Source organism: Falco punctatus, assembly GCF_963210335.1.
Source record: "Falco punctatus genome assembly, chromosome: 1".
Classification (NCBI taxonomy): Eukaryota; Metazoa; Chordata; class Aves; order Falconiformes; family Falconidae; genus Falco; species Falco punctatus.
Genome location: NC_137580.1, coordinates 106396607 through 106422827, shown reverse-complemented (window position 1 = coordinate 106422827; position 26221 = coordinate 106396607). Strand labels below are relative to the sequence as shown.

The 26221-nt window shown below is 57.0% G+C and overlaps 2 protein-coding genes across 2 annotated transcripts in view; one reads left to right on the top strand and one right to left on the bottom strand.

Moving 5' to 3' along the window:
* Positions 1-34: 34 nt before the first annotated feature.
* Positions 35-15032, bottom strand: LOC308058427 (C-C motif chemokine 4 homolog). The gene is made up of 3 exons (XM_080374158.1): positions 629-15032; positions 323-437; positions 35-174 (listed from the first exon to the last, which is right to left on the bottom strand). The coding sequence occupies exons 1-3, from the start codon at positions 696-698 to the stop codon at positions 69-71; spliced, it is 291 nt and encodes a 96-aa protein (XP_080230284.1). The 5' UTR covers positions 699-15032; the 3' UTR covers positions 35-68.
* Positions 15033-15042: 10 nt separating this feature from the next.
* The window catches only part of TMEM132E (transmembrane protein 132E), a 37284-nt gene continuing 26105 nt past the window's right edge, over positions 15043-26221 (top strand). The window contains 1 exon segment of the mRNA XM_080374159.1: positions 15043-25057. Coding sequence (XP_080230285.1) covers positions 24985-25057 — 73 coding nt within the window. The 5' untranslated portion in view covers positions 15043-24984.

Below are 26221 nucleotides of genomic sequence, written 5' to 3'. Positions count from 1 at the left end.
AAGGGGTTGCCTTTGCCGTGTCCTGCCTCCCGTGGAGGGGACTCTCTGTGCTGCCTCTGGGAGCCCTGCTAGCTGGGGATGGAGAAGGAGCTGACTTGGAGGCTCTGCTGGTACCTCTTCACCCAAGGCCTGCTCGCCTGGGCACAGATCTCCTTCCCGTTCCTCACCCTGAAGCTGGGGCAGAGAAGGGATGGGGTTATCAGGGTAGTGGCATGGGTACCCGAGCGTTGAGTTTCCGAGGGGCTCGGAGGCACAGAGGATGAGGTTTGGACCCACCAAAGCAAGGCACGGGGTCTAGAGGGGCTGGGTTTAGGGTACTCACATCACAGCCTGGTGTGGGCACTCGGGGCTGGTGGGGTAGCAGGTGACGATGTTGTCCCTCTTGATCCTTCTCATCTGGAAGTTGAAGCAGCATTTCTCTGGCACAGCCGGGGCTCCTGGGGGGACAGCGCAAACTCCGCTTAGCCTGGAGATCCCCACCTCCCATCCCAGCCCTCCCACTGTGGGCACGGGGGCTCTATGAGGGGAGACTCCCCGCACACCATGCATGAAGCAAACCCATCTTGGTGGCCCTGGGGGCCGTCCCCATGCCCCAGCCCATGGGGACAGAGCGGGTGGCAGTGCTCACTCTGAGCCAGGCTCTGGCAACACAGTGCCGCGAGAAGGAGGGCACAGACCACCCTGGCCACCTTCACCATGCTGGGGGGCTGCTCGGTGGCACTGGGGCAGAGCTGCCGTCTGCTGTGGTCAGGGCCCCCAGGCTGCTTTTATGGGGGGGAGCGGAGGGGCTGGCTTCCCCCAGGGCCAGTGGTTGCGTAGGTAGGGGAAGAACCTGGTCCTCTGCCATGTCCCAAAGCACAGAGGGTGAGCTATACTCATTGCCTCCCAGCACAGCCCTGGGAAGCGAGAAGGGGCTTGGAATATTTTCTGCATTCCTGCCACCAGCTGGTGGCCAGGTTGCTCCCAAAGTTTGGCTCTCCACGCTCCTGTCCCCCCATGGCAGGAGCCCCAGGGCAGGTAAGAGGGTCTGGGGACCTCCCTTGTATGGGACCAGGGCCAGGCTCAGCACCCTGCAGGGTCCCCAGTGCACACTCCTGACAGTCCGTGTTCTCCCCCTGCACTGCAGTTTTCATCCTATCGCTTTGCATCCCATCCCAAGGGACAAATGGCCAAATACTGCCCCTCGTCCTCAAAAAACCCACAGAAAAACAGCTTCTGTTTGGTTGCATCAGGCACGTGTGAGGCTCTGTGTTATTTTTGGGGGTGTTCGGGGCCCATTAGGGCTGAGAGAGGCCATGTAGATGACACTGCTTCCCTCCCCCCGTGCTGAAACTGCAGCTCACGTTCCTGGCCGTGCTGAGCTGGGAAAGGCAGAGGGCACTTTGGGCCTTCCCCAAGTTGATTTTGCCTGGCCACAGCTGTCCAAAACCCCCGCTCCCCCCAGCCCCAGCAAATCCCAGGGCACATCCCAGCTGCCAGCAGCTGGTGGGTGGTGGGAAGCAGCGGGGAGATGCAGATGCGCATCCCCAGCAGCCTGGATGTGCAGGCGGCCACGTCCCGCCAGTGCGGGACTGGGGACACTGGTGGCACCCTGCCAGCCTTTTGGCCACCTGGGCTGCAGTGTAGCCCTGCCGTGGGGACCTGGGTGGGGAGGCCACAGGGGAGGGCTGGTCCAGGCAGGGACCTGCCCTGATGGGAATGGGGCCCACCTCCACCGTGGGACTAAGCATGTCACCCCATGTGTTCCCCAAAGCCATTTGCAGGGTGCAGCAAGTGGGTCTGGGTGATGCCCCAGGGCTGGTGGCTGTGGACAGGGGGGTTTGTGTTTCCATGCCTGGCTGGTGGAGCAGAGCACCTTTCCGTCATCACCCCAACTCCCGTTTAATCTCTCCTTGGGGAGACCCTGGGGAGCAGGGGAAAGCAGATGGCTCTGGTCCTGGTCCAGCGCAGCTGCCTGGCTCGCCTTTCCCTTCCTGGATCATCCTTTCCCTCTTATCCCCCTTGTTACCCCCATGCACTGAGGAGTTCCTGGCTCAGCTGGGGTAACTGTGGTCCTCTAAGGGTAGAAAATATTCCCTGCAATAAGAAAATGAAACAGAAGCACAAGGAAAACAAAAGAGGATTTGTTGGGCTGGGAAAGGCCCTTTTTAAAGACTTCCAGGCAACGTGATGCTTCAGGCTGTGGAAGTCCAGGGATGACGTTCCCAGCACCTGCAGCATCCCTCTGTCCTGAGCCCCCGCATCTGCCCCGCAGGACAAGCAGATCCTGTGGGCAAGGGATTTTGGAGCATGGGGGATTTTTAGTCCTGGTTGGGACCCTGGAGCTGGCAGCCCCTGAGCACCCCCAGGTCCCAGGGGCTTGCCTGTGTCTCAGGAGGAATGTCCCCCTCCCCACACCAGCCAGGATGGGGCTTTCCTGGGTTGCACAGACCTGGCACCAGCACCAAGGCTGTCCATGGGGGCTTACAGGGGCCAGGGGCAAAACCAAGTGCTCCAGCAGCTCTTGAATTTAGGAGAAACTGGTCTTCACTCCCCTCCAGCTCATCTGCCCCTCCAGTTTGACACAGAGAAGGGCACTGGACACGGGCAGACCCACTGCTGTGAGATCAGATCCAATTTCTGCTCTGGGGTGGCCTCATGGGCTGGGCTGAAAAACACCTTTTTCCTCCCTTTCTTCCCCTGTTTCTGGCCAGTGCTCACAGCTCCGGCTCTGGGCTTGGCTGCAGGACATGGCAAGGGGGATATGTCACCAGCCTCCATCTCTGCCTGTCCCCTCTCCCAGGCCGTGGTGTGAGCTCTCTTGGCACTGGCATTTATCTTTTTCCTCGCTAGGAGATCCCATGGCTGGGGAAATCCCTCGGCTGGGGAAGTCCCTCTGGGAAATATGGGGGTTAAAGGTGGGGGACCCCAGGAAATGCTGCCTCATCCCTCCATCCCTCCCACGCATGGAGGGATGAAGAGATGAGGCAGCATTTCCTGGGGTGGTGGAAGCACTGGGGGGGCGGGGGTGGAGAAAGGCTGAGCCCCACGGTGAGAGTGGGAAGTGTTGGCACCTGCAAAACGTACAGGACAGATCCTGCTCCTGCTGCCAAGAAGTGCAGGGGAAGGTGGCAAATCTTGGGGCTGGCAAAGGCGTTTTGGACCCCATGGGGGGCTGAACTTTCATGGTCCCCTCAAAAGAATTTGCAGGGGCTCCATATCTCCCACCGCTGGGGGGGTGAGGGTGGAGATGCCCCGATCCCACCGGCCCTGGGGGACAGCAGTGGCTGCAGCAGCCCTGGCCACCCCACAGCCACCTCATGGCTGCCCCAGGTGAGCATTGCTCCCCACCCCTTCATCGCAAAGCACAAGCAGCTGCTGGGGAAGCTGTTGCTGCTGCTGGGAGTGTGTCTGCTCCATCACGCTCCGTGCTCAGCCCCAGCCCTGTCTGAGAGCTCCACATCGCTGGTGCTGCCAGAGCCGGCTGCCAGGCACACCGGGATGCCCTGTGCTCAGCCCCCCTGGCGATGCCACTTGTCCCTGGGTAAGGGTTGCTTTGCCAGCCACGTTTGCAGATGCTTTATTGACGCTGCAGTGCTTCTCATTTCAGCTGATCAATAACCCCGGGGGAGGAAGATCTAAGTGCAGCGCCTGCGGGACAGGATGGCTGCTGCAGCTGGGGCAGCCAAAGCCATGAACATGATCAAAGCAGCTTTGCCAGGTCAGGTCTGTTTTCTATAAGGATTTGTTTGATTTATTCTTCTCCCTTTAAAATCTCTCCGTCGGTGGGATCAGCTTTTCCATTACCTTGTCAGGGCTGATGGTGAGACAACCACTAAAGGCACACCCAGCGTGTGCTGTTTCCTTTTTTAAGGTCCTTGCCCAGCGCTGGCTACCCGGGACTTCCCCAGCTGCTTGCGATGATGGGTTATAGTGAGATGGGTCTACCCTCGCCTGTCCCCAGGAAGAGGTGGCTCATAGTCATCCCTCCCACGCCACCCACACCCCTGCAGGGCCCAGCTGGCTCCTGCCCAGATGCCATCACCTTCCCCAAAAAGCAGTGGAGGTTGTTGTTTTTTTTGTTGTGGTCAGGTTTTTTTTTTGGTTTTTTTTTTTTTTTGTTGTTCAAGGCTGGAAACCCCAGCGGCATCTCACCCCCAAAGCTGCTCACTGGGGTGGGAGCAGGTAGTGCAGCCTCTGAGGCTGCCCTGAGGCTGTGGGGATGGGCCCATCTCCTGCTGTTGGAACATGCAAATGTACAGGAATAAGATGGAACGGATGCTGCCATCCTTGTCCAGGGGAGATTTCACCGGGAAAGTCACGGCTAAGCCCCGATATCAGACACATCAACCATGCAATGGTGAGCATGCCGCGGGTATTGCTGGAGGAAGCTACAGACACGCTGCCAGGCTTGGACCAGTCTGTCTTGCCTTCAGCCACCCAACCCGGGCATGGGGAAAGGCTGGCAGCGATGGTTACCAGCTTTTGGAACTGGGAACCCAGCAAAACAAATGGCATCATGTGGCTTTGATGTGGATCTCCGGGGTTTTGGAGCCCTCTCTTGATTTTGGAGTCTGTGCTCTGCTCCCAGCTCCAGCTGTGCCGGCACATCCCCTCTTTCCCAGCTGCCAGGCTGTGGGATGCGGGTCACCCATGTCCTGCCAGCCCCATAATGGGGAAAGCAGCCCCAAAAGGAAAGGTTTTCAGCCCAAAGCGGTGGGTGGGGGCCTCACGGCACTCATGGCAGAGCTGATCCCAACGGTGAAAAGCTTTCCCCCGGGATGACGGTCCCTAAGCATGTGACCCGAGGGAAGGGGCTTTGCGGTACCCGTGTTGTGCGTTCGGGTGGCTCGTCCCCTGGCATTTGATTGTCCCTCAGCTGTCCTGGGCTGAACTCTCCCCCTGATGCTGCATCCCCCCATGTGCTGCCTGACTCATTTCCGTGCTTTGGCCCCAGCATCCTGGCTGCCTCTGCACAAGGGCCAGCCCTGGCTGAAAAGCTGATTTCACATGAGACTTCTCTGCTTGATTATGATCAGTGCTAGGCTGCTCGAGCTGAGTGATCTCTTCCCCCGGCTCCCCAACCCTGGCCTTTGAAAACCCAGAGCTTATAACGAAAATAAACCCAAAGCACTGTCTGCCTCCTTATCTGCACCTTAATTTCTGCATGTTGCACATGCCTCACGATTTCCCAGCAACCCAAAAGGCAAGAAGCAGCATTTAATGGTGAAAAAAAAAAAGAGAAGAACCCCCCAAAAGAGCAAGAAGCTCATAAAATCCACTGCACCCAGGAGCTGGGGTCAAAAATAATTAAAACCTTAACACTAGGAACGTTCTGGGCTTTCTGGATTTTCTCCAGGCACAAGACCCAAGGCTGGGCACTGTTGGTGGCATGAGGGGAGGTGGCCATGGGCAACAGGGATCAGCATCACTGGGACGTGGGGGGCTCTGCTGCCCCACCCTGAATCCCCCCGCTACCCAGCCCCAGGTCCACACGGTGGTTTTCCCCAGGCTGCAGCTATCAGCAGCTACAATCTGCTTTTGCAGTGTTAGTCACTGTCAGTTTTCACACATATTTTCTGAAACCACCTGCCCAGGGAGGAAAAGACACCCAGCAGATGATTAATTCACTTGCCTTGAGTGTCTACCTTGCGCATCCTTCCCACCCAGCACCACTTCAGGCTGGGGTGCGGGGACCACCACGGCCACGCAGCAGCCCCAGCACAGCCATCCTTTCCCCTTGGCACCAGCCACTTTTTGAAATTTCTGTGAAATACGTTTGCAAGTATTTCCTGGGTCGGCTGTGGGAAAGACATTCCTTCCCCCCTTCCTGCTGAGTTTGCTGTGGGAAAAATCAAAATTGAGACACACTGGATGTGGCACTGGTGATGGGATGAGCAGCGGCTGTGCGGGGCTGGGGTGAGGGCTGGGTCCCGCTGGCCCTTGCCATTTTTGGGACCCCGGGGCTCATTTGGGGCTCATGGCAGTGGCTGGACCACTAGCCAGGTGAGGTGCTGGCCCGTGGGAGCCCTTTGGTGCTGCTGGAGGGCTGCCCTGGCTCTGCCGGGCTGGGCATCCCGGGGAGGGGGGGCAGGGTTTGGGGTGCCAGCCTGGGGCGCAGCAGTGGAGGGGGGTCTGCACCCCTCCAAGCTTTGGCTGCTGTTTTCCCTCCGTTTGGCACAAGATGTCAGTGCTGCTCAAGGAACGGCCGCTGGTGCCATCCCACCGCATGGCCTGGCCGGGCCATGGTGCTCCTCCATCACCTTGGGGTCCCCAGCCTGGGGGGGGGTCCCAGGGCCCGGAGGAGGCTCCCCCGTGGCACGCACCCACCGGGGCTTCTCCCGTCCCATGGAGATGCACAGAGAGCAGCAGGTCTCAGCCAGCCCCATGGCCTCAGGTCCTTCCCCTTTGGAGGCACCACGAGGCTTTCAGACACCCCCAGCCCCATGGGAATCATCTGGGGTGAAATCTAGGAGCCTGGAAGAGGAAGGTGGAGGGGGACCAGCCCCATCCCCACATCTCACGGCACTCCCATCGCTGCTGCTGGCCATCCTCCCTCTCCTCTTTGGTGTGCAGGGGATGGGGAGCAGCTTTCCTGGGGCTGGCATCCCTCGGGGGGAGACGAGATGCTCCGTGCTGGGAAAAAAATATAAGAGGATACAGAGGGAAAAGAAGCTGGGAATGAAAGAATCAAAAGCCTCTACCAGCCACACGTGGAAAGGGGGGTGGGGGGGAGGAAAAAAACCTCAAAAGAGTGTTTGCGAGTCTGGAGGCTTCTGGGACCTTGGGTGACCAGAAAAATAACACATCAAAGACCTCACGTATGCCTGAAGACAGATAAAAACTCTGAGCCAAAATGTTCTATGAATATTTAACTACCATCAATATTTAATTAGCAGATAGAGAGAGATTAAGAGCAAAGGGATCCATCCTCTGTATTTGCTCCAGCCCCTCTCTGTGGGTGCGTGGGGCCTCACAGTGGTGGTGGGGGCACAGCGCTGCCTGCAGCCAAGCTCCGTGCCAAGATCAGGGCACGGGGACCCCAAAGAAAAGGAAGGACCCCCCCCCCCCCAAAGGAAAGGATCTTCTTTCCTAGCCCCCCGCTGTGGGGCTGGGTGGGAAAGGGGAAGGATAACTTGTGCATGACCCAGGCGCTGTGTTTCTGAAACAGCCATCCAACTGAAGCTGAAAAATGGTCCTTTCAGAGATTCAGGATGCTCCAGGAAGAGCATCTTGCCCACCAGCACCATGCACGCACACCCCCACCCCCACCCCTTTCTTGTGAATTGGCTGCCAAGGGCAGCAAGTGGAGCTGGGGGCTCCCTCAGGGAGTGGGTCAGCATCCAAGCTTTCCCAGAGGACACTCAGAGCCAAGCTGGGGGGGGCTTTTGGGCAGCGCAGTGCTGCTGGGGGCTGCTCAGCCTGAGGTGGTCTGTGGGGCCTCAGCACAGCAGCTGGCCCTGGCGGGGGGCACCGGAGGTGACCTCCCCCTGTCCTGGATCCATCCAACTTTCAGTCCATGCTCACCCTCCTCTAGGTTTGAAATCCCCCTCCTGCCCCGGTGCCTGTGAAAGCCTCTGGGCTGGAGCCAGTGGGGCAGAAAGGTGCCTGCTTGCCCCCCCGCCCCCCCCCCCCCCCCCCAATGCTGCTCAGCTGTGTGCTAATGCTTCGCCCTCAGTGTCTAAGCCATATGTGCCCAAGTGTCTAATCCACTATTAATCCCTAATGACTAATCCTTTTAAGTGACTGCAGTGGCTGGGGGGTGGCAGGCAGGAGGGGCACTCCGTGTGCCATTGTCCCATGGGGGGGGGGACACCTCAGCAGCCCCCAGCCTCACCACACAGCTCCTACCCCTTGCAGGAGGCTCATCCATGGTCCCTGGCACGGGGGTGGGCGCTGGGAGAGGGTGAGGCTGGGGAGAGCTGACCGTGACTATCCCTGGGGCTAGGGGGGAGAGCTGGGGGGTCCCATCACAACTCAGCCCTGGGCTTTTGGCCCCCCTCTCCCACGCTTTGAGGTTACTTCCCTCTCTGGGAGCTGCCTTAGCTGGAGGGGGACTGGAGAGGGCAGTAAAAGCCAAGCGTGATGGATTTTCCTCGTCTGCTGGGATCCAGGCAGGACCTGGGGAATGTGGGACAGGCACGTTTGCAGCCCCCAAATGTCTCAGAAGTTCTTCCCAGCCCCTTCCTTGTGCCTGGATCTGGGTCTGGGCATTTGGTCTGGCCCAGGCCTTGGAGGTGAGGATTCGGGGCTGGGGGCTGGGAGGGCTCCTCCTCGTCCCCCCTCCCCATGCCAGCTCTGGTCCCTACAGCCCATGCCGGCTGGCTGGAGAGCCATGGTGCCATGTCCTCTTGCAGCCCTGGTCATCCTGGTGGCTTTACTCTCCTAAGCAGGGTTTTGTGGCCAGCCTGGTCCTCTGGCATCTCCTGACCTGTGGATGCTGGGAAGCTGTGGAGGCTGCAAAATGGGGTTGGGGGGTATTTCACACCTGCTGGTAGCGTGCAGCCAGCAAACTGCTTTGCTAGATGCTTTCCCACCAACCGGGGAGGGGGCTTAATTTCACCCCCCCCCTCCTTTTTTTTTTTTGGATGTATTTGAAGCAAAAGCCTTTGATGCCTTTTCTCCCCACCGCACCAGCCAGGGCAGAGCTGGAGCCTGGGCGAGCAGTGGGAGCCAGCCAGGCTGGGAGTGGGCACAGGGGGTCCTCACCCTCCATCTCCCCCAGCAAAGCAGAGCCCAAGGGGTACCCAGAGAAGAAAACCAGCCTTCCAAAACCAAACCCGGTGTCTTTAATCACCAACAAAGCCAAGCCCAACCAGCATGGGACCTGACACCCCCGCACCCCCCGCAGCAGTGCTGTCACCCCACGGTGGTCCCTGGCCCCAGGAGGACAGGGATTATGCTGGATCACTCATGTATAAAATTGCTCCTTGTCTGGCGAGGAGCCCGTCGGCAGGGGAAGCCGTGATGGGCTCCACTGGCTGCCTCGGCGCGGGGACCTGCCGAGCCCTGTGCCGCGCGGTGATGCGGCGGCTGCAGTTTCCATATCTGGGCCATTCACCACTCGAGACTTTTAGCGCCCGGAGCAACGGCATGTACTGCTGATGAGTTCTTTCTGCTCCAGTAATTACAGTGAGGAATTTGTCAGAATGAGCTTTCTAAAACCTTCTTGTCTTGTTCTGATTTTACCTGGAGTGTAAAAAGTCATTAGTACGGTAAAACGGAGGCTGTGCTAAGCCAGCAAGCCATCCAGATAACATAGTTTACATCCACTACACACTCAATATGCAACAAAAAAAAAAAAAAAAAAAGAAAAAGAAAAAGAAAAAGAAAAAGAAAAAGAAAAAGAAAAAGAAAAAAAAGAATTGCTGTTTTTCTGTTTTACCCAGATGGAGTTTTCTGTGATTGAAATTAGCAGGATGAGAAGGCAAGCAGAGGAGGTGGCAGGTCTGTGGGCTGGGCACGGCAAGACGTGCTGGCTGCCTGTGCCTCCTCTTTCTCCCAGCCTCTGCATCTCTGGCTGACGAGGCACAGAGCACCCCGGCCACCAGTCCCCTCTGGGATGGGCCAGCCCGGCTGTTTGGGACAATTTGGGTTTCACCTACAAACCTCTTTTTGGGAGCTTTTCTCCCACCTGCAAACGCAAGCCCGTGTTCGTTGGGTACATGCACCATGGTTTGGAGTGACTCCTGACAGCCATGAGCCACAGCCCGTGATGGGGCCGTGCTGCCCCCATATAAAAAAGCCAGTGGAAAACTCACCTGGAGGATGCTGCTGGTCCCCCAGGGCTGCTGCAAACACACTGCTTCGAGGCATCGAGCCCAGGGCAGGGAAAACCCTTCCTGATCCCATCATGACCTGAAAATAGCATCATTTGTGGTTTCGAAGCCTCTGAGCTCCTTTGGGCTCCGGTTTCAGGGATTTTAGCAGATGTCAGGGAGCATCTGGGGATCTCAGGCTTGAAATGAGCCAGGAAAAAAATCATATCAATAGGAAAAAAACAGGAGTTGAGGTCAGGAGAAGTTGCAAAATTGGTGTCAGCACCCTCTGCGCTATTTTCAATGGAGCTGCAGCCCGGGTGTGCCGGCAGTGTGAGCAGGGCTCTGCCTGCAGAGGGTCACCAACCCTGCTTGGGGGGAGATGGATGGGTGTGATAAGACCTGGGTCTTTCTTTAGAAACTTTTCAGCAAAAAAATAATGGAAATTTAGCAAAATGTATAACGTGGCAAATAGGATTTCACTTACAGACCTCGCCTCGATCTGCCTGCAGGGGATGATGGCCAGCTGGGTACCACATCCATCCCTGATGCTGCTTCATCCCTGTTCTGCCTAGAACCTGGTGGGAACTCCCCCCGCCGTGGCCTTTGGGATTTTTTGTTAATGGGAAGGTTTAAAAAGGAAAAAAAAAAAAAAAGACACTTCTGTTTTGGGCTCTAATCAAAGCATTTTGGTTTGGATTTAATTAAATGATAACTTTTTTGGGGCTGAAAGGAAACACTTTGGTGGGGGTTGCTTGGATTTCAGGATATTTCCAGCATCCCTGAAGGCCACTTCAAAGAGAAGTGATTGCAAGGCAGAGCATCTCTCTCTGCCAATGCAAAACCCAGCCTTCAGATTTTCCCCCTTCTTATCTACTTTGGATGAGCAACTTGGCAAAGTTCAATCAAGTTTGGAAGAAGTTTTTGGTGTCACCAGATCTATCTTTCAGGCCCAGAAATCCTGGGGATCGTGAGAACATTTCACCCCTGGTGCTACCTCCTGGAGACACGGCAGCTCCGAGGTGCCAGGCAGGTATTTGTTGCTTAGATGGGTATCTGGGGAATGATGTTTATAAACTGGGCAGCAGATTAATCCCCATGCACAACAAAGTTTGGCTTGTGCTTTTCCCCTTCCTTTTCCTCCCTTGAGCTATTTTGGGGTGGAAAGACCCATTTTCCCCTTTGCTGCACCCCAACCCTGCACATCTGCAGGGTCCTGGTACACAGTTTGCAGCACCCCTGATTAATAATAATTATTCTCTCTTATTAACAATGTGAGACCCTCATGTCTGTGTGCCTGGAGAGGCTGCCTGCTTCATGCTCTGCAGGGTAAATGACAGGTGAATAAGATTAGGAGCTGTGAGTGTGAGCTGCCTAAGAGCCTGAACTGGCAATTCCCAGAAATGGTGGGGAAATAATTCAATATTATTTATGTGATGCTGTTATGTCAGAGCCAGACTTGGACCATGGCTCCCTGTGGCTCAAGGAGCCACTTGGGACACACCAAAGGGGGTCCTTGATGCTACCCCCACCACGATTAGGCTCCCAGCAGGGTGTCTGAAGCATTAAAGGCATGGATTTGGCAGGGCAGTGGTGATGGGAAGGGTCTGGGTGGTTTGCTTTCCTCCCCAGGCTCCCCTCCCACCTGGGTGTCCCCAGCAAGGCGTGGGTGTCCCCACATGGCACCAGCAAGTCCCCCCTCAAGCTCAGCTGTCAGCCTGAGGTGGTGGCAGGGTGATGGAGGTGATTCAGGGTGTTTGGAGCGCCACTAAAGCTGCCTTTGGTTCCAGTGCTGGAGAAGAACAGCACTCATCTGGCTACTATTTTTATTTTGCTAAAAAAAAGGTGGTTTTGGGTTGGCAAAGGGAAATGAGACACTGGTTCAAGGTCAAGCTCCAGCAGCTTTGGCCAAAAAAACAGAAAAAGAACCCCATGCGGGTGGTTCAAAGCATCCAACCTCGCGGTCCCAGAGGGGGGGTTTCTTTCGTGTTTCTGCCCAAACCCAGGGCCAGAAGCCGGGCACCGTCATGGAGAGGTGTGTGGCTGGGGGAGCGACCCTGCCGCCCCACGCCCGCTGCTTTCATAGCCCCAGCTTGGCCCTTGCCTGGTTTGTCTGGCCCTTTTTCTAGCCCCACCCCCACTTTCCAGCATTTTGGCTATTGCCCCGCTCTGCAGTGCTGCCCTTGACCCTCCTCTTCCCCCCTCCACCACAAGGGTGAGGAGAGTCTGAGGATGCTTCGGGATGGAGCATCCCTCCGGGATGGCTGGAGGGCTGATCTGAGACATTGATTTAACGCTAACACTGCAGTTTACTCCCTAAAAGAGGTACAAATATCACCTGTCAAGCATGTAACCCGAGATTCGGTCAAGAGGAAAGGGAATTCAATTATTTGTCAGAGTGTATTCCCCATGGCTGGCAGGGTCTGCAGGCTGCCCTGGTAGGACGCACCTATCCTGTCCCTGTGCCACCCGGGTGCATGCCTGCTCCTTGGGGACATGTGCCTTCATCAGTGCATCCCACTCTGCTGAAGTGGTGGTTTTACTGGGCTGGGCCAGGATTTCTTCACCTCCCCATCCCCTACTCAGACCCTTTGGCATCCCCAGATGAAGCGCTGGTGAAGGGAGGAGGGAGTTAAAGTGGGCAGAAAATGCTTTTAACAAGCCTTAAAGCCACTTTGCATCCTCACATTGTTTCCAGTAATAAAGTTAGGTTGTTACAAGAATCTATTACCACCAAAAGCCGCTGATAAACCTCTAGTCCACCCTGCCATGAGGTTTAATATTCCTCCTGGAGAGCTTTCCCTTTTTTTGCGGCACCGGGCCGTTATCTGCCATCGCCCATCTGGGCAGGCTGTGCTGTGATCAGATTGGGTTTGCCGTTTGGGGGGGTGTTAGATTTATAAACTGCAGGATTTTGGTCTCGGGGTGCTGGAGCTGTTGGATCCCACTGGGATGCAAAGGACCCACAGGGGTGGGGCGCAGGCAGGGAGACCTGGGTGATGCTGTGGGGCTCAGACATGTGAGCTGGGACTCCCCCACCAAACACCGCCCCGCCCCCATTAAATATGGAGATTTTGTTAATATCGAAATTATCTGCCAACAGATAAAGTGCAGAGCCCTGGTATGAGCATCAGGGTTCAAGCAGCAGCTTTTGGGGGGCCCACGCTGCCCCTCTGAGATGGGCTGATGGCAGGAGTGATGGGAAATGGGATTTTTTCCCAAGTTTCTGGCAGTTTTAGAAAGGGGACAGGAGAAATCCGCTTTGGGATGGTTGGAAACTACTGCTTCTGCCCCCTCCCCAAATTATGGTCAGACGGAATCATGGAGGAATAAGGAAATGAATAAGGAATGAGGAATGAGGAATAGGGAATTAGGAGTAAAGAAGTAAGAAATAAAGTGTAAGGCATAAGGCACAAGGCATACGGCATAAGGAATAAGGAATGAATAAGGACTAGGACAGGGTCCATTTCTGGCCCCAGGCTCCCAGCCCAGCTTTATGGACCGGGACCACCAGGCTGCTGCAGACCCTGAACGGAAAAGCATCCTCCCTGTAGCAAGGTTTTGGGGCTGCTCATGCAGGGGATGCTGCCAGACCTGCCGCTCACTTCCCGCCCGGGTAAGTGGGAGTCTGGGATGGAGACTTAAGTGACAAATTGCCTGCTTTTTAGTGGGATTAAAAATAGACGGCGGGCTCCTGGGATGGCACTAACACTCTGGCAGATCTGGCTTGCGGCCGGGCTGATAACACCGGCGCCGGCGTGTTTTCCAGAGAGCTCTGGGGAGGCAGATGGGGAGACAGCAAGCCCTGCGGTCCTGGGGGAAGCAGGGCTCACCAGGGCAGGGAGGCAAACCTCGGGCCCAGGGCCAGCATCCATCAGGGTCCACCATTAATTGTTATTAGAGACACGGGGCCTTAGGGGGTGCTTGCCCACCTTGGGCTGGGCTGGTCCCCGTCTTGGGGGGCTCCAGTCTGTAAGGAGGATGGGGGCTGGCAGGGCTATTGGGTCCTTTCTGCCCTCATTGGGCTCCGCTTTGGGGGTGGGAAGGATTTTCCTCTGGGTTTACTCAGGACCAGCACATCTGCAGGGACCCAGCACTCAAATCCCAGCTGTGCACTGGGTGGGGGGGCTTGTTTGGGTGCCCCTCTGCTCAGCTGCAACCCTTGCTGGGCAGGGGTCTCAGAGGCATATGACTAAGAGCAGGTAGTGCAAGAGGAGAGTAATTAATTAAGATCACTAATGGGTGGGGCAGGGTTGGGCAGGTGTTCACTCGCCCACCGACATGGAAACCCCCCTGCTGGGGAGCATCCCTGCCTCGCCTTGCCCTGGGAGGGCTGCTTGGGGCCAGCACTGGGCGCCTCTGCGGAGCCCGCCTGGTCTTGCCAGCTTCTGGAGGGGGAACATAAATCTTTCAAGGCTGGAAATATCTTCTTTACTTCCCCCCCCCTCCCCATTCTGGGTGAAGAAAATGGATTTACTTTGCAACTCTCTTCAATGTCACTGGTATGGAGAGACGGGAACGGACGCTGTTTGTGCACCGCAGACCCCTCCCTGCGCAGCCAAGCAGAAACTCGCTGCCTTCCCTTGCCTGGTCCTTGCATAGTCATTTTTCTTGCTGCCTGCTTCTTTTGGGAGAGATTTGTGTGTGCTAGGACAATGCCTGATGGGAATTTCTGCAGCGTCAGTGCTACGGCATCCCATGGGCCAGCATGGGGTCCCCTTGTGCTGCAGCCTACGGGCACCCTTCAGAGGATGAGCCCAGCTCTCCTCAGGGCTGAGATCTGCATTAAAAGGATGCTGTGGTAGTAAAATTAAATCAGAGCTGGGAGTGGGGCCGAAACCCTGGAGGATGCCAGGGGAAGGGCAGAGAGAAGCCTGCAAATGGGGTTCAGCCCCTCGTGCCACCTGTGGCCCACGATGGAGGGGGACTTGGGCATCTGCCCTTCAAGAGGCTGGGGAATTGCTTTCCCATGGGATCAAACAGCCTGGTTGCCTGGGGGGGTGTCTTGGAAGGGACATGTTGATCAGGGTGGTTTGTAACAAATCCCAGTGATTTGTGGAGTCCTGGCTCTCAAGAAACCCTAAACCAGTGCTGTTCCTCCAAAATTCACCTTCAGGCAGGGCAGGGAGCAGGGCTGGGGGGAACAAGCAGGGAAGTGGGAGAAGGGAAAGCCCCAGGGGGTAGGGGAACTGGTGGAGAGCTGTGGTGGGACCCCCCAGCCCCGGGACATGGTGGCAGGGCTCAGCCCCCTCTTTGCTGCCCTTTTGTGGTCTTCTGGAAATGACCTGAAATGCAAAACCAGAGGCAAGTGGGGGCAAGGTGAAGGGAGGTGACAAAGGACACCCTGCAAGTCGGTGACAGGGACTCAGCCCTTTTGGCCACCTCTTGCAGAGCCCTCAAGGGCTGTTTGACTTTGCAAAGCATAATCCCAGGTTGGGGAAATGCAGCCCTCATGCTGGCAGCCCCCGTGTGAACGGGGGACCCTTGCTCTCCATGCCCGGCTCTGGGAGAGGAAGGTGAGGCTGAAAAAGGACACGATCATCCATCAGACAGATTCTCCCCCCCACAAGAAGGACCAAAAAGGGCCGAAGACGTCAGAAAAAACATCCCCACATCCACCCCTGTTAGCAGGGTTGATGTAAAGGATGCATCAGGCACATCACCAAGGACGTCAGGGGCTTTAATTGAGATGTGGCCACCTGTAGCCAAATACTGAATCATCTTTGGCCAGATACCATCAAGGTCGAGAGCGTTTTGTTCAAAAAACTGCTGGACTCTGATAGAAATTGTTGCTAGAAGCCTTAAACACTGGCGTTTACCACAAAATTGTGATCCTTTCCCTGCCTGCCCCCAAGACAGCCCAGCAGCTATCCTGCTGGAAAATCCTCTGTCTCTCCTGACCATTCCCCATCCTTCCCCTTCCCCATCTGGACTTTCTAGGGTCTTTATTTTATTTTAAACAGCTGCTGCATATTGAACAGAGAAATGACGTTGAAGGAGGCTCTTTTGACCCTGGCATATAATTATTCCAGACTCCAGCAATACATGTAGTTCAAATGTTGTTTTCCCTGATGCCTCCCAGCCCTGGCTGGTGGCTTCTTCCCATCGGATACGGTATTGCCTGTGGCTGCAGAGGCTCAGTGCAGGTGATGGGGGATGCAGGCAAAGCCTTTTGTGTGGGTTTCCTGCCAGGTTTTTGCATCCTGCAAATGCCCAGGTGAAAAATGAGGGGTTTTCCTGCTGGTTTTAGGTGTATTTTGAATGAGACCCAATTTCTGCTGCTTCCAGGGATGCTGCTGTCCACTCCCTGGCAGCTCAAGCCCATGCTAGCCACAACGACAGTCCTGGTGCGGGCAGCAGGTTGCTGTCAGCCTCAGAGAACAAAGCAAGGAGCTGAACCCAACCCCTGCTCCTACTTCTTGCCTTCCCCCTGCATTCCCCCCCCCCCCCCCAATCACAGCAGCCCATTCTCACCTGGGATCTGCCACCTCCAGCCCCACTTGGGTGCTGCTGAAGGGGTTAATGCACTTTGCACAAAACCAGATGGGAAAATGTTCCCTGCTTAAGAAGCTCCTGAAAAATTCATAGTCCTAAATGGTCTTCCAGGGGGTTCTTCTCTTCCATGAGGGATGGGAGCAGCCCAAATCCCAGCTGGGAGCTACTAATGGCAGGAAGGAAAGGGCTTCTCTGGGCCCTGCTCCAGATGGGATCCCGTGCCCCCGGCAGACCCCAGCCATTACTGGGGTGGCCGTTAGGCAACGCTGGGGCTGACCCAGATGAATTAGCAGCTGTTGCATCATTATCCCACTAGACCTGCCAGCCGGGTAGGCACTGGGGATGGGGCTCCAAGCTCCGGGATAAAAGCCAGGCTCTGGTTTCACCTCCTGAGGGTGGTGGGCAGGGGAGCTTGCTGCTTGCCAGGGTGGGCTGGTGCCCCATCTGCCTGCAGTGGGGCCCTGACAGCTGCTCATGAGCCTCGGGGGCAATTAGGGCTGTGTCTGATGACTCCTTGCTTGCAATTAGCTGCTCCAGCACTCAGTTGCCAGCTCTGGAGGGAGATCCCCGCGGGAGGTGTGTGCTGGTGTTGAACCACGTCCTGGGAGAGGAGGCGTGGAGGGGGCATGGGAGAAACCCCCCTCTTGCTGCTGGGGTCTGACATTTTGGAGATGCTTAGTTGCTTTCTGGGGTGCAGTGGGGTGTGATGTGTATCCTGTAGGAGATACTTGTGCTGGTGGGACCCTGGAGTGCCACCAACCCATGCCCAGGAGCAAACAGCCCAACACACTGCGGTGCCTCCAAAAACAAGGCAGGCGGCGGGATGCTCAGCTGCTCTCAGCCCTTCTCCCAGCGCCTCCCCCCGCCGCCATCTCTGTCCCCGATGAGTGTTGTTGTGACAGGTCCAGCCAAGGGGAAAGGGCAGCCCTGCTCACTGCCGGGGCTTCTCGCCGCTTGGCTGGCAACGGTCCCTGTCTGTGGCCACGCCGTGCCAGGGCAGGTGGCGGAGGGGTCCGGCTGCAGGGGATGCGGAGCTGCCAGTGTGGGGGTCCTCACCTGGAAAGGTCACAGTGGCCATGGGGAGAGACGGGACCTGAGATGAGGAGCATGTGGGGGAGGAGGCAGAGAGAAGGGGTGTGGGATGGGTGGAGGGAGGGAAGAAGGGGTGGAGGGATGAGGGTTGGAGGGATAGAGGGTTACGTGGGGAATGGAGGGATGGGGGTGGATGGGCAGGGAGAGGGTGTAGAGGCATGGGTGAACAGAGAGAGGTCACGGAGGGATGGATGCAGGGATGGATGGATAGATAGATAGGTGGAGGGACAGGGAGAGCATATACACAGAGGGATGGCTGCTGGACAGATAGCCACTGACCATCCCAGCGACCAGATCCAGTTAGATCCACCTTTGCTCTCATCTAACTGGCCATGTTCATGCCCCCCTGGTAAGCACCCCAGCCTCAGAGAACTGGTGGGATCTCATCCTGCTTGGCCACTGCCAGTTCTCAACCTCGTGCCAGCGGTGAGCCTGGCTCTTACCAAGCCCATGCTCGGGGGACAGCCCCCCACCCCCCGGCAGGCAGGTCCCTCTGCCCTTGGAGGACAGCAGGACCTGCAGGTCAGTATGCACCACTGAACACATCTTGCCTGGTTTGGGACCACCTGGGATGTTCTTGTACCTTACCCTTCACCCTGCAAATCAACCTGGCTCCAGCCTAGCCCCCCTATTGCCCCCAAACTGGCCAGGATTGGCTCAAGCCCAGAGCATCCCGGCTGGGGAGATGGAGGTGGGGGGAGAAAGCGGCTTGGACCCTGCCCCATGCAGCATGCACTGGATGGGGCTTGTCCGGGAGGGATTTGGTGTGATGGAGGAGACACCAGGGCCATGCCGGGGCTGCAGGAACGCTGTGCCCGGCAGTGAGCTCATCCTGCAGCACCATTAAGGGCTGCACAGCCCAGGATCCTCCCCCCAACCCACCGCCCCTTATCTGATTAGGGACTGGGGAGGCCTGAAAGCCTCCGGAAAATCAAACTGCCTGAGCCGAGCCAAGCGAGGGGACGACTGGGAAACCAGAGCAAATGGGCTTTTCTCCTCATCTTAAGTGCTTTTCCCTGTCTGTCTTTCTGTCTTGGCCGGAGAGGCAGGGAAGGGGGCAGAGATGGGGATGGCAAGGTGAGTCGGGGTGGGCGAGTGTCCCTGGGAGAGATGGGGACCCATCCTGGGGACATGGTCACCACGCACTCGCCTGCACCCCTGCAAGGTCCCAAACAGCACAGTACATGGAGCAAGGCTGGAAAAAAAGGGATTCTGTGGTTTTTTATGTTTTTTACGTATGTATAGGTGTTGGTGAAGCCTGGATGGAGGGTGGCAATAACTCCTCCAAGAGCGGGGTCCCTTTGCAGGCAGGGGCTTGCAGACACCCACCCTCCTCCTCCCCGCGTCCTCGCTGCCCTCCAGCCCACTCCAGGTCTAGAAGTAAATGGCTGTAGCTTCAGAGCTGTTTGGAGATGATGAACATCTCTCCTTGCCCCCAGGAGAACCCAACCCTCCCTTCGGGCTCAGAGGAGAACCCAGCTGCAAACCCTGATGAGCTTTATGGGAGGGAGCAGGGCCAGGGCAAGGCTCACCCTCGGCTCAGGGATGTATATCCATAGGGGCTATAGGGTCTGTGTCCTGGGCATCGAATCCACTGGTGCTCTGAATTTTCCTGTCAGCTCTCCTGGACCCCCAGGCACCGTGGGGGCTTTGGCAACTGGCAGGTCAGGAGCTCGCCGTCACTGAAATCCCAAGGTCAGGATGCAAAACGTGCTTTTGCTTAATGCAGAACCTGTTGCCTTTGGTTTCCCAGCATCTGCAAATGCCTTACTGGCCCCAGGGGTGTTTGGTATTTGATTTAGGTGCTGCAAATCTCCTCGACTCCTCCAAAATAACAACAAGATGATGGGCTGGTCCTCACTGTCCTGCTCTCCGCATCTAACAGCACCCAGCACCAGGTGCTTGTGGCCTCAGTGCTGATGCCATCAGCCCACTGCCAGTTTCAGAGGAGCTGCTTTTGAACTCATCCAAGTGGCTAAATCCTCCCCCGAATCTCCGCGGTTTTTTTTAATTATTTTTGGGGCAGAAAAAAAAAAAAAAAGCAAACAGCAAGGCAAGAAAAGAAATGCTATTGCTGGCCTCCCTGGCTGCCAAGATAACCGCCCCCTCCTAACAAGCTGCTGTAATTAGGTGCTTTGAATTCCCAGTGCTGGAGAAACGTGGTGTTCATCAATTTTCTGTGAGGATGCTGGGATGCTCTGTTTTGATACGGGGTGTTTCGGTGTGCAATGGATGCTCTCACATGGACACGAAGCACAGCTCGGCACCCAGCCACAAGGATTTACACCGTTGGTCCTGCTCTGTGAGGGAAGACCAAGTTTTGGCATTTGCCTCTTTTTTTTTTTTTTTTTTTCCTTGGAAATACAGCAAAAAATAGAAATGGAGAAAATTCACCATGGGGTAAAAATTTTTGGAAGGAAAGGGGAAAAAGATCCCCGCTGGTCTATGAGATGTTCCCCTCTGAACTGCTGAGTCCACAAGGTTTCTGGCTCATGGGGCCATTTGATTCCCCCATTGCCCTGTGCTGAGCCCAAACAACTTTTATAATGTTGACTTGTTATATCAGATAAAATATTAAAGGCCTATGATATAGCCTGAAATTAATATTTTAATAGAACGTAAAAGTCGAGGCAAAGACGAATCCAAACAGTAAAATTGAAATGAAACATTTTTATCTCACAAGAAGGAAAGGGCTTGGCGCTACTGCTTTGATTCACCCTTCCGTTACTTTTATATGCTATTAAAATATTCATTTTAATATTATAAATATTGCATTCAATACCTAATGTGCCGTTACACTGTTTGGGGCACCCGAAAGTCAAAACAATTTGCTGGCCGCCAGTACCATGGGGTGTGCTTAGGACCCGCAGCATCTCGGTGATGAACCCTCAGCCCATTTCTTGCTTCTCCCACCCATTTTCCTCTGCCAGCATCACCCTGAGAGGCAGGAGACCCATGGGGTGGCCCTGGGGACGGGTGACAGGGACAGTGCCCAAGGGGGCAGAGACGGGGGAAGAGCAGGACAGAGCCATGGACCCACGTAACAAGCCATGAACCCTGTGAGGAAACCAGCTGGACAATTAATTACAATAAAAGGCTTTTTTTTTTTTTCTTCCCTTGCCTTAGAAATAATAATATAAAATTAATTTATGGCAATTACGGGATTTCTATATTTATGTCATTATCAGAACTATATAAGGAAAGGCGGATGATATAAATGTATTTCGGGCACTGCTTTGAAGGGGAGGGAATTGATATATATTTTTAATCACATTCCAGGATCAGCCATTCAACTCCCACGCAGAATTAGCTGTCGGGCCGGGGTGCAAGCACTCCAGCCGCTAACAAGGCAGCCACTGTTGGAGAAAGCTGCTTGTGGGTGAGGAACTTTCCTGCCTGCATTAATCTTTATTGGAAAATAATAGGAAAAACGGAGGCTTAGGCTGCTGGCTTCACCGTCCTGGGGTGTTTCCAGGGCTTTTTTGTTTTAATTCTTTCTGATTTATTATAGGTGACCTTCTCTGAGGGTCCTTGGGGTCAAGGCATGAAAAATAACAGCCCAGGGTATGCCCCCAGGTGCAAAACCCCAGCCCTGGCTCCTGGCTTTTTGTTTAAAGCCCCCCAAAATGTGGGGTTCGGTGCTGCGTTTCCCCATGCCAATGCACTCAGAGGGGGGGTTGCACCCCACAAGACGTCCCTGAACTTCGTGCCTCCATCTTATCATCCCAGCAAGCTCCTTGCATTACCCTTGGAGACACGCAAGCAGAGCTGGAGAAAGCTCCGATGTGCCTTGGTGGGCATTGTCCCTGTGTGTGCCTCAGCTTCCCCAGGCAAAGGGAAAGGTGGGTCCCCCCTGGACCCCTTCCTATCACCTGGGGGCCCTTTGCAGTGGCCCCTGTGCCCACTGCCTGCCTGCCTCAGTGACTCAGCTCTGCCGTGACACCTCCACAGAGACTCCCACAGGGATTAGGGCTGGATTTGGTGATTAGCAACTCCTGGGCACCGTTATCCCAGTGATTAGTGCTACCCTGGGATTACAGGCAGGTGAAATGCAGGCCAGGGATTACCGGGGAGAGGCCAGGCTGTCCCGGCACTACGGACCCTTTCTGCCAGACCCAGCACAAACGCTCTTGCTCCCATAGCCAGGATTTATCCACAGGGAGCTAGGTAGCTCCAAGGTTTGCACCCCAAACCCCTTCCCTGTGCAGGGGCTCAAGGGGCTGTTGCGATCAGGGTAGATGCAATGCCATTGGGAGTGAAGCTAATGACACTGGAGCTAGGCAGAACACATGGTGGGAGGTCACCGGTGCCAGCCAGTGTCCCCAAGCTGCCTGGGAGTGATGTGGGAAGCCAGACCCCGCCCTGGCTGGACATCCCTCAAGGTATTTTGGGGTAACTCCTTGGGTTTATCCAGTGCATCATGTGTCTGAAAGAGAAGGAGGTGCTCAGGTGGTTCCCCATGAAGATGCATGGGAACCTGCACTGGAGTCACATTTGGACCTTCCCTGCCTTGGCCTCTGCTAAAATAACAGGATTTATCTCCGGCATCGCCCCGGTACATGGGGCAACCCTGGCTTCAGTCCTTGCTTGGGAAAGAGAGATCACAGCTGCCTGCTCTTGCCCACCCCAGCCCCTCTGCCTGCCAAAGCCAGAGCCATAAATAAAACCCAACTGGGGTAAAAATACTTATTTCTGTAACAGTTGAAAAATATCCCAGCGGTGGTGCCAAGAACCTGCCAGAGGCGCCGCAGGAAGACGGGAGGGATGGCACCCAAACACACTGCTTTAAAAGCCCTCATCCATCAGCAGGAAAAGGCTCCCACGATGGGGAAGGATGCGGCATGGTCCCATCATCATCCCTAATTTCCTGACCCAGAGGCCCATTTTGGAGTGGGGAAACTGAGGATCTGCCCCATCACTGTCCGGGCGGGCTGGGGAGGGATGAATCATGGCCCGGCCACTGCTTCGCTCTGTCTGCTGCTTCGCCGTCCCTGGGGATTCAGGCCCGTGAGTCAGCCCTCCCCTCCCCAAAGCAATCGGGAGATTGGCTTATAAATCATGGGATTTTTATGAAAACAAGCAGCAGTCGCCTGGGCAGTGGCGTGGGGCCGCTCGCCGCAGCAGCCAGGCCTTTTTCGGTCACCAGAAATGATGCTCTGCCCTTCCTGCAGGGCTCTGGGTGGTGGGTTTTGGGGCAGACCCCGTCTCCCCCCTTTTCTTTGCCCCGGTCCCTCTGCCACCCCCCAGCATCACTTGAGAAGACCTCCAAGCAGCACCTAAAGGTGCCAGGGGTGCAGGAGGGCTGAGCTCGGGGTCTGCCCTCCCCCCTCGGCAGTGCCAGCCTGCCGCTTCTTGGGGATGTCTTCAGCTTCTGTCACTGCTCAAGGTCAATCCCATTAATTGCTGTGAATTATTTTGGCATTAATGGAGATGTCTTATGCACTTCCACTGTAAATGAGGCTGCCAGGATGAACGTGCTGGCCAATATTTCCTGGTGAGGAGAGGTGGGGAAATATACGGCAGCAGAGCAGGGAGGGCAAAGGCATCCGGGGTGTTCACGGCAGGAAAACCCACCCTTGGGCTGGGGTGGGTGGTACAGGCTCGCGGAGGGGACACGCGTGAGCCATGGAGGGAACGGCTGCAATGGGGACTTGGTCCCCAGTCACTTGCATCCCCACTGGGCACTGTGTGGTTGAGGGGAGCGTGGCATTCCCAGGGTGTGAAGCAGTGATGCTCCCTGAAAACCCATCTCTCCCGTGCTCCATACTGGTAATGGCAAACTGGGACAAGGGGAATCTCTCCCCAGCCATGCTGCAAGCACCTCCGAGCCCTGTGGGAGGGGGTCCGTGGGTGCGTGGTGTGGAGCAGACCAGGCAACCCACAAGGGACAGGGTGAGGCTGTGAGGCACAGGGGGTCCCCAGCCACCCGCAGCCACGTGTGGGGGCTGCAGCCAGGCCCTGCCTGCATGCACAGGGAGCGAGGTGACAAGGCTGAGCCCCTCTTGGGTGGCACAAGTGGGGGGGGGGGGCTGGGGAAGCAGGGGACATTGAGGCCACAGCAGGGATGGGGAAAGGACCCAACCCCCCCCAACCCCCCCCGGGTGGTGAGAAGCGACAAAACCTAGCCGGCCCTCTCCATCCCTGGGGTGATGATGTGTGCTCCGCACCTCTTTGCTCCCCGCCCTGAGGGGGGGTCTCAAATCCCATTTGTTAGTACCCCCCGGCATTGCAGAGGTGGCCGTGCATGGCACGCAGGGGAGGGCACAGCCGGCCGTGCAGCCCCCCCGGCACCGCACCCCAGGGTGCTGGGGTCGGCTGAGAACCTGTCTGGGGGTGCCGGGAAGCGGGGGGTGGGGGCTGCACGGCATCGCATCCCCCGGTACCAAATCGCATCGCTCTGCACCGGCGGGGAGCGGGGCTCCGCTCGGCATCCACCGCCTCGCCCGGGGAGGAGGGGGGGGCGAGGGAGGGGGAGGGGGAGGAGGAGGGGGAGGGGGAGGAGGAGGAGGAGGAGGAGGAGGAAGGCGCCTCCCCCTGCCGCCCTCCCCTCGCTGGCACCCACCGGAGCCCGATGCGGCTCCGGCCGGGCGAGCGGCCACGGGAGCGGCCAGCGGCGGGGCCCCCCCGGCGGCGGGCACGGCGCGGCCGGCCCCGGCTGCAGGCGGGGGGGGCCTGGAGGGGGGCAAGGGGCAGAAGCCCCCAAACTTGCCTCTTTCCCCAAGGCTCCTGCACCCCCTCTTTAATTTTAGCTGCGAGCGGGAGGGGGTGCATCCCTCCTCTTTAATCCAGGGGAGGGGGGCAGAGGAGGCGGGGACCCCCCTCCTTTGCATGCTCATGGCCGGGTCCCCCTGCTTGCAGCCCCCGCAGGGGGGCAGCGGGTGAGCCCCGCCCCCCCCCCGATTGCGGGGACTCACCGGGGTCCCCGCTCCCCGGTCCCGCTCCCCCCCAAACTTTGCCTTTGGATGCGGGGACTCCGCCGCCGAGCCGCTCCTGCCGCTGATTAATTGCATCTGCTTGGGATTAATTATTCACCCGCTTCTTTCGGGTTGTGTTTTTTTGTTACGGTTGAGTTTTTTTTCCCGGGGGGGGAGGGCTTTAATTCAGCTTTTATTTTTTTTTTTTATTTTTGAAGAACCGCGCTTGGAAATCTTATTTTTATTCTTGTGCATGGGGGGGCTGGCGACCTGCTAGCCCTGCAGCATCATCCTTCATCAGCACATCTTTTTTTCTTTTTCTTTTTTTTTTTTTTTTGCGGGAGGGGGTTACACGTGCTCCCCCCCCCGGCTCCCGAGGAGGAAGAGGAGGGGGACCCGTCCCCGTCGGCTGGGCGCTCCCCCGGTCGCCCTGCAGGCACTGGGGAGGCGGGGGGGTTGCGGCAGGTTTGGGGTGGGGAGGGGTGGGAGGCCGGAGATGGGGTGCTCTGCTCGCTGAGCTGGGGCGGGCAAAGCCGCCCCCCACCCAACCAGAGTCGCCCCCCCCCCCCCCCCCCCCCCCAATTCCGCTCTTGGCTGCTGCTCCCGGCTCGCACGTGGTTGGATTTAGGGGATTTCTGCGTTTTTTTTGGTGCTTGGTTTGGATTCCTTTTATTATTATTTTTTTTGCCACGGGTGTGGCTCGGGCCCCCCCTCCCCCCGCCTTTCTGGCTGCCCCCCACCTTGCAATGGCCTCTCCGGAGAAGATGCTCCCCGGGCCGGCCACCCTGCTCTGCTGCCTCTGCTCCCTGCTGCTCCCTGGTAAGTGCCGCTTGCACGGGCGGGGGCGGCGGCGGTGGGGGGGGCAATATATATATATTATGTGTGTGTCTGCAATATAGGGTGTGTGCGTGTGTATTTGCACCCATCTCCCCCCTCCAGCCCCGTCTGCCCCCTCCCAGAGGCAGCGCCTGCCTCTCTGTGCCCAGCTGGGACATATGAAAATCCAACATCCCCCTCGGCAGCTGCCACTTCCCCTGGTCCTGTGTGCCCCCCCCAAATGGGTAAAGATTAGAGTTTATTCCTGTCTTAATAAAATGACAGCTTGTGCTTGCAAGCGCTTGCAGCAGGCTGTTTCCCTGGGCAGGGAGCAGGTTGGCAGGGGGGGACATGGGACGAGGGGGCTTTGGTCCCCTCTAACCCCCCCTGCCCCATGTCTCCTTAATGTAGAGCTGCTTTAGCAGGAGGATCAGGGGCTTTATCTGCTATTATCCACTCGATTATCCTGCCGCCCCCCCCTCCCCCCCTCCCCGCACCCAGGCACTTTCCTGGTCTGCGCTGAGTTATGGGGCAAGTGCTGCCCAGGTGGCATCATTCTGGGGTGTGGGGATGGGGGTGCAGCCTCTGCCATCCCTCTGGTTCTTTCTGACCCCCCCTTCCATGGCTTTTGGGGCTGGCGGTGCTGCTCATGCCTGCTGCCCGGGCAGGGGGGGGCCCAGCTGTCTGTGCTGACTTGCCCGGAGTCGCATCCGTATCGCTGCTGTGCCGTGGCTGAGCTGTGGTGACATCCTGGCCTGCCCCGGTGGCAGCCCTGGGGACGCTGGCACCTGCTGCTGGGGGCTTTTATTTGTGAAGGCCAAAAAGGGGTCATGCACCCCAGGGACACACAGGGCTTGTTTCCGTGGATGTTTTTTTTGGATGGCTTCTATGTAAACCCAAGCCCCGCAGATGCCCTGGCCAAAGCAGCTTTCCCTGGCAGCCAGCTTGGCTGGGCCGAAAGCAAGGGGCTGCTTGCAGTTTGGGCCGGGGGGAAGGGGGGGCACCTGGAGCCTTCCTGCTAGCCTGCCTCTGAGCTGCAGGCTTGGAATGTCCCAGGGGCTGGGGGCTGTTCTGCCCAGCTCAAACGAGACCCTCCCCCAGGAGCTGGAGGGGATCCCTGGACTGTGCCCAGCTCCATTTTGCACCGGCAGCCAGTGGCCAAGGCAC